This window comes from Aethina tumida, chromosome 1, assembly GCF_024364675.1.
Source record: "Aethina tumida isolate Nest 87 chromosome 1, icAetTumi1.1, whole genome shotgun sequence".
In the NCBI taxonomy this organism is placed as follows: domain Eukaryota; kingdom Metazoa; phylum Arthropoda; class Insecta; order Coleoptera; family Nitidulidae; genus Aethina; species Aethina tumida.
Window position 1 is genome coordinate 27,710,786 of NC_065435.1, and position 8,467 is coordinate 27,719,252.

An 8,467-nucleotide genomic window follows, 5' to 3' on the forward strand; every position below is an offset into this window, starting at 1 on the left:
TATATATACATAACGCATACACCACCTTCAAACGTTCGCACAAATTTTGTACTGATGAGTTGATATCACTATCTGAAACATATGTTTCCGCTATGTTAGGACCATAGTTAGAATCTCCTGAAAATTTGATCCTTTTTTTTACAGATAAGGATTTTTGCGCTTCCGCTCTTTTTCATTACCCTGAGCACTTATAAATTTTTTTAGATTTTTACCTGGACTTTCATTAAAATATGATTTCCAAGGTTTTGTATGCCAATCTGAACCATAATTGTAAGAGAGGACGCTTAAATGAGCTCGTATTTGAAATGAATTTCTTTGAATCAAGTTCAATCTTTTTCCCATATTGAAACGAGCCATTATATTCATAAAAATTTCTGCTTTATTGTTGGTTTCTTTATCAAGAAGTAAATCAGCCTTCATTAATAATTGCTCAATAGCACCAAAAAGATGGTGATGCAGGCCAGAAGATATAAGTTGAGTTGTTCGATCATTAGAAACGTCTCCAGTATTGGTGAACAAATACTGTTTGCAAGCACTGTGATTACCATAAACGTGATATATTGAATTTCTAATATCGGCTCTTAGATTTTCTGGATCCTGCGTATTTGCGTAAATTGCAGATTGAACTGATTTATTTAGTTCATTAATAGTATCGCTTTTTAACATCTTTCTGGCATCATCAGGGACCCCTTGAGTATCTTTTTTAATTTTGTAAAGGTTTTTACTGAAATTTTTTAATACATGGTTCATGCATTCAATTTTAACAACCTAAAAAGTATTGTGTAAATATTTGTAAAACTTATCTAACTATTATTTTATATTACAAGTTTACCTCGTGTCCATATGGTACCTTTTCTTTAATATTTTTAAAAACTGAGGAATCACCATCTGCAATAAATTTTAAGTATTTCAACCCATGCATTTCTATGCTGTTATTAAATCCCTCTACTATTATATCCTGTTCCATTGAAGATGATGAACCGGACCAATTTTTAAAACAAATATGTGTTTTAGCAGCTTCATTATTGTTTTCGGCTCTAGCGCAAATACAACAGTATTTATTCCTTACACCTACGAATAATACTTTTCCTGTTGTTTTCCCTATTATAACAGCCTACAAATTATAACATAAAATGTTATTTGTTACATATCCGAATATATTATAAACTTACAGCTCCAGAATTTGCATTATACGTATGTCCATAGCTTCGTTTAGACCATCCTCCATCTAAATATCCATCAGTTATATATGGAATGCCATGTGAATCTACATGTCCTTCCTTAATTGCAGCTTCACGTTCTAATTTTCCAGCTTCTTCCAAAGCAAGCCATAATGATTCTTTCCATACCTATAATATTTCATGTATAAAAACAATAAAAATTTCAGTAATGGTACTATAACACACCTGATCCAATTCATTTTGAATTTTATAATACAAATTTTTAGATAAACATGGAATATCCATTACTTTCAATAATTCCATTAAATGTGCGTAGGTGCTTCCTACTGAAAATGTTCCCCATACAGCTGCTCTATTAATTTTGGACCTTGTTTTCGGATTTTCTGTTGAAACTGATACTTCTTTGTCACAAATGTTGCATTTTAAAATAAATGTGCTTCTTAACCCACATCGCACTTCTTTTAGATAAACTAATTGTCCACCAGTGCACCTCTTGTTGTGTTGTACTTGAATTTTAGTTGTTATATTTAGGAAGTATCTGATATCTACAATTCGATAACCTGTCAATGAATTGATTTCAGGAACAACTTCTATATCCAAAGGAAAATTTTCAATTCTAAAATAATACTAATTAAGTCGTCGCCGTCAGATATGGTTTCCAAAAAAGATGAATTTTGCCAATTTGAATAAAAACGTACCGTTCATTTTCTTCATTTATTTCTGAAAACGTTTTTCTTTCACTTTTGCATGGGGTTAAATTAGACTTAGTTCTAACAGAACGTAACGGGGTTGTTGTACCACATGGACTAAGAGCTTCTTCGTTTGGACGTGAATTGAAAATATTATCTAGTATCTCATTTAAAATATATCGGGAACATTGGGTAGATTCTTTATAATTCTCAACTCGTTCTAAAAGTTTATCCACAATATATGATCCTATTTTCTCTACTTCCCTTTTTCTTTGTACATTTACTTGAACTTTTGATTTTTTTTCCACGTCTCTTAGTCCAAGAAGCAAATATACGCGTTTTCGGCACTTTCTAGAATTAATATTGCTTTTATTTTATTATTGTATACTATTATATATAAATACATTATAATATACAATGGTTCATGCTTCTTTGATTTTAAATTTCATAATTATGTGTCACTTGATATTCCAATTTTATAAAGTTAATTTAATTACATAAACTCGACCTTGGGGTGGTAATGCCATTCTGCAGCCGACTATATACTATATATGTAATAAAAATTTAAAACTATGATGTTTATATTAAATTCACTAAATTCGATTTGAAATAAACATAATACATTCTTCAAATAAATCATTCTTTATTCATAATTTCACTGGGAGAAAAACCAACAACAAACAATGAACATGGAATATAGATGCAACCAATGGAAAACCAAGGACACAAAAATATGAAATAATATCAAAATTGTGACATATACAAGTAAAAATCAATTAATTGATGACATGAATTAACAAATATATATATACTAAACAATAATACAGCAATATAAATCAAAAATTGAATAAAAAACTTACCTTTAAGAGTTTACAATAAATTACACTTTGGCTCACGACTAAAATAAGACTAATTTGTTTCTTTGTTTGAAACTGTGACTGTTTCTTCAACCACCAAAACTGAACTAAAATTTCTGGCTCGTTTTAAATGTATACTGAATCGCACCCCTCTCATTGACCACTTAACTCAAGTACTACCCGAACAGAAAAATTCCATCCGTTTTGTTGATGTTATCACATTTCACTTAAATTTCGACACAAAAATACACGCAGGTCACATGCACTGGTTTGTATCACTCCTCACTCTAAGGGTGCGAAAGTAATTTTCGTGGCGCCAAGAGTATGTACTAAATGCAAATTTAGAGATAAGGTCACTATCCTACACAATCAAAATCGAAACAATAAGAATCGATTAAAGATTAATTTTGAGATCATTTTTTTAAATTAATAATAGATTGTAAATCGACATCCGTATTTGTATATCGTATTTATTATATTTGTTTATATGATAAAATGTGATTGGTTTAGAACTAACTATACGACACAAACCCCATTAGTAACTGTATACATTATTATATTTTTCATATATATTGTATCATATACTAATTTTATATAATTTTAATTAATAAAAATATATTAAGAATTCATTACTATTATAAATTTCATAACCTATTTACAACCAATAAATTCGTTATAAATATGAGATCTCGAGTGCGGTCCTGTCCCATGCAAAAAATTGTGCCCACGAACGTTTTAAAACCGAATGTTTGTTTGATTTCGTGGCGGCACCACTTTACGGGCTATGTTTTGTTTTGCGTCCTTTTCTGACCGAAAGTGCGATTCCTTGTCTAGTAAACGCCGCTGTTAAGTTAAACTAAGCAATTTTATTTGTAAAGTTAAGTTATATTTATTTATTTGTGAATTTCATTTATAGTCTTCCAGTGTGGGTTGAAATATAAGGATGAGATTGATTCGAAACATTTCTACCATCAACAATATTATATCAAATCGAAAAATCATCACGATATTCCTTTGCTCTGTCAGTTTGCTGACACTGTGGATTAAAACGAATAGAATTATAAGAAAAAATATAACTGAACCACAATTTGGTGAAATATTTATACAATATAAGAATCAAATCAAGTTTTGCTTGGGAGAAGACAACTTTGTTCTAAATTACATAGAAACGTAATCTTAGCAACATAAATGTTATTTTATTTTTTTACAAACAATTGGTTGCTATTGAAACTTGAAATAAATGTCGACGAGAGATCTGCAACTGATTTGATTTAAGTGACTCTCAGGGCACGTAATATAAATATTCAGACAGGAAGTTGCTATTTTTGTAACTTTTTAAATATTTCACCTTTTTAAATCAACAGTAAATTCACGTAGGTGATTCTCTCAGCTTGAATAACTGAGCGACAGATTTCAACTATGCACTTTCTTTTTCACCATTGGTTATCACCCTCAAATGATATACTAATCTTTCCATATTTGATACTTTTATATCGCACATTATTTAGATTCTTCATGTCTGGATGACAAATTCAAATAATATCAACACAATTCATAAACCAAATCATAAAATAGTGATTACTATTTTACAATTTTCTGCGTAAATATTGATTTGCAATCTTAGTTCGGTTGAAACTTATAATTAATGGCTTTCAGTTCTGCTAAAATTTTCATCTACTTTGGTGCATATATATTTTTGGTGTCTCCATATTTTCTTGAGAGTATGCGTGATTTGACAACACACTGACAACATCGAGAACTAAAGATGGAATATTTTTGTTCTGCTTATTCGCTGATTATTTAATCGCGATACTGATCATAGAAGATCATTTTATACTACCACATATCGCGGAGCCTTGTATCCTATTAAGCAGTATTCTTCTAAAATATCTGTAATAATGATAATAATATCATAAATGAAAAAAAAGTTTATGCTCCTATAGACATTCAAGATAAAGTAAATTGTGTTTCACCTCTTGAAAGTTTATAAAGATTTTTTAGAAAAGTACTACTTAATAGGATCCCAGGTTCCTATAATCGCGATTATAAATCAGCAACTAAGGCCAAGTTGTCCAATTTGTCAGCTCTCAAGAAAACGTGGAGACACTTAAAATATATATGCACAAACGTAGATGAAAATTTCAGCAAAATTACATAGGATGGACCTATTAATTATAAATTTCATCTGAACAAAGATTGCAAATCAGAAAATTGTAAAGTAGAAATCACTTTTTCATGATTTTGTTAATAAAATGTGTTGACATTATTTGAAGTTGTCATCTAGAGATGAGGAATCTAATTAAATTTTGACATAAAATTAGCAAATTTGGAAAGATTGATATCTTAGTGTTGTTTGAGGGTAATAATCCAACCAAACGTGATAGAAAAAATTCAGTACCTATTTGAAATTTGCCGCTCACTAATTCTTGCTTAAAGAATCAACTACGTGAATTATATTTTGATTTAAATAGGTGAAATATTTAAACATTTACAATAATAGCAACCTACTGTCTGAAGGTTTCGATTACGAGTCACTGAAATCAAATTAGTTGCAAATCTCTCGTTGATATTTATTTTGAATCAAAAAAATACTGTCTGTAATTCTGCATATAATTAACATGTGAATAGAAATTGTTTTTGTTAACATTGTTAACTTTATACTTAAATGCCGATATATATATATTGTTGCTAAGAGAGGTGAGGGATGAAATTGAATGGAAGATAACTAGCCTGATGTATACATAAATAAAATTTTAATTAATTAGTAATTACAAAAATAAACGGACATTTGGGAGTGAGTATTGGATTGAGTAACGTTTTGCAGACTTTCATGTTTCAATAGAAACGAAGGAAGTTTGTTTGTCAAATAAAAGAAAATAACAATTATGTTGCTAAGATTACGTCACCTTATAGCATGTCACCCTGTCCAATTATAGGCAAGAGTTATGGTTAATTCAATTAAACCTAATTCGAAATATGTGGTTTGGAATCACGTTGTCTTCTTTCAAGTAAATTTGATTTGATCTTATATTGTATTACAACTTAGGAAACTTAGTTTTTAATTTTTTTTACATGTAGATAAAGTAGGAACATAATGTATAAAATTTCAGAAGACACAATCAACCAATGATAATTGATAGTTTAAAGTGTAAACCGCAGTACTCATGCAAACACTATACTTACTCATCATTGGTCCAATTCACTCGAGGCAGGTTATGTTAGAATATCTAGACATCGTGCATAACGGTTGTGATGACAACGGAGAATAAAAACAACAGAAGAGCACAGGGGTGCGTTGTCAGGATTTCGAGACCACCTCCATAGGAGTATCCCACTTTGTGGAAGACTTCTGCGTTTTGGAGGTGTGGGGTGGCTGGTCGGGAGTACAGATTGGTGTTAGGGTTAGAAGTAGGAGTACTTCCAGGATTTACCGATGGTATCTGTAGTTTAGCAGACAGCTTACTGCATTACTTACTTTCATTCGTTTTAATTCACCCTCTAGTTCCGAGATTTTAATCTTAACATCAAGTTTTCGGGTACCTCTTGGCTTATCTTTTTCGCGGACACTACACATGGTTTATTGGTTTAGTAACCGAGGTTGCCAGCCAAATTAACAACTCTTCTCTTTTGTCTGAATATGGCAACTCTTATAACTAAATTCAAACAGAAGGACGAACGTTATGTCTAACTCCATTTGGGGGTTTGATATCGGTGTAGCTCTTTGCCGAATTTTGCTGTTGTTACTTACTTTTCAGAGAATATGCAAGAAATTGCAGTAATTTATTCAATCAATTAATTGAAATACAAAGGATGAATCAACAAAAAAGACAACTACTACTGTGCTCTTGAGCTGTTTCTCTCAAACTGACTCTCACTGTTTCTTGATCACCAAGGTTACCTCGGTCGCCTTCATTTGTCAATTGTTATTGTTTTTTAACTTACTTTATTCTATTTTATTGTTTATATTAACACCGCCTCTCAATAGAATAGAATGAAGGCAATCCGAATCATAAAGACATTTCATTTATCTGTGATTGCTTTTCTTCCTCTAGGTAAGTCGCAAATAGACCTAGTATTGTTCTTTGCAAACGACTGCATCTCACAATTGATTACTTATTCCCACTCAGACCAGTCACTACGCCGTTTTGCTTCCGATATTGTGGACGGATCGTCACCAACAAATCGTTCTGCTGATAACACTAGTGATTCACCTTCGATAGATGATAGTGCCATATGCGCATCACATTCTGGTGCATAATTACCGTAACGTAGCGGTGCCTTTCTTACTCTCCCGCTCTTTCGTTGAGTTACCTCGCTGATACCCATGTTATCGAAATAAACGCTGTTACCAACACAATCCAAATTAGTACTGTGGATTTCTCCAGTTTTATCAGTACGCGACTGTTCATCATCATTTGGTTGAACTGCTTTACCGTCACACGTACTCCCACTATCTGTAACCGCCTCTGAACCGATTATCTTTACTAACTTTGATCGATTTAATACCGATGATTCATTGAATGTTACATTTCGACTAAAAATTAGCTTCTGTTGTTCAATATCCCAAAGTCAATACGTACCAAACGTCGCACCATAACCAAGCATAATACATTTTGTTGCTTTTGCTTGTAATTTCAACCGCATTTCATGTGGAATATGATTGTAATATTCAGAACCAAATATTCGAAGGTTTGACAGCTCTGGTTTCTTTCCAAACCAAATTTCTGCTGGTGTCTTGTCTTTAAACTGCTTTCCACCCGCGTTTGTTGGCGATCGATTTTTGATATAATTTGCCGACATAATTGCTTCATTCCAAAACTTATTTTCGATCCCACTGGCCAAAAGCATTATCGTAGCCTTGTGTTGCAGCGTTTCATTTAAAGGTTCAGATACTGAATTCATTTCCGGATTGTATGCAACGGTGACTAACATCTGAATACCCTTTTGTTTGCAGTATTCTTTAAATTCGTTTGACGTATATTCACCACCGCCATCATGTCTCAATTTTGACACCTTTGAGCCATGAAGTGCCTCAGCCATTGCAACAAATTCCTTGAATTTACCAAACGTTTCACTTTTTCTCTTGATGCAATAGACCATGGATGCTCTCGAATAATCATCCATGAATGTCACAAAATAACGTGACCCATCGTATGCATTCGTTGGATACGGTCCACAGACATCACTGTGAATCAATTCCAAAACTCGCAATGAACGTGTATTTGAATTTCTTGGAAACGGTGAACGAACATGTTTCCAAGTGCACACGATTCGCACAACTGTGTATCCTTTTTTTTTACATTACTCATACCAATAGCCATATAATTGGCTAACTTTTTCATGTCATTTCGGTTGAGATGACCAAGTCTAAAATGCCATAGATTCTGTGATATTGTTTTCAAATTATTCACTCCTGTAAATCCCGCAAACACATTGTTGTCAACGTACAAAGTCACTTCATACATTCTTCCATTTACGCGTCCGACAAACTTTTCGATACCATTCAGCGATACATAGGCATAATCACACTCAAACACAATTCGATATCCCTTTTGTGTTAGTCTTCGAATTGACATCAAGTTGCATTTCAAATCATTCACGAATAGAACGTCCTCCATTGTTTTTACCGATGTGTCACCATGGTGAAATGTTTTAACGAGAATGTCACCACGTTGCTTTGCAACAATGCTTTGATTTTTCTTGGCAACCGAAATGCTTATTTCGTCAATTGGTTCCAATT

At 32.3% G+C, this 8,467-nt stretch overlaps 1 protein-coding gene across 1 annotated transcript; it reads right to left on the bottom strand.

Annotated features, from left to right (window-relative positions):
* Positions 1-581: 581 nt before the first annotated feature.
* Positions 582-7,053, bottom strand: LOC126264364 (uncharacterized). The gene is made up of 5 exons (XM_049962033.1): positions 7,039-7,053; positions 1,173-1,349; positions 833-1,114; positions 665-768; positions 582-597 (listed from the first exon to the last, which is right to left on the bottom strand). Exons 1-5 carry the CDS (start codon positions 7,051-7,053, stop codon positions 582-584), a joined length of 594 nt encoding a protein of 197 aa, XP_049817990.1.
* Positions 7,054-8,467: the final 1,414 nt, after the last annotated feature.

Coding starts and splice junctions, on each gene's coding strand:
- LOC126264364 (XM_049962033.1), bottom strand. Junction 1,115..1,172: donor ATAATGCAAATTCTGGAGCT/GTAAGTTTATAA, acceptor TATAATTTGTAG/GCTGTTATAATAGGGAAAAC. Junction 769..832: donor AGGTACCATATGGACACGAG/GTAAACTTGTAA, acceptor AATACTTTTTAG/GTTGTTAAAATTGAATGCAT.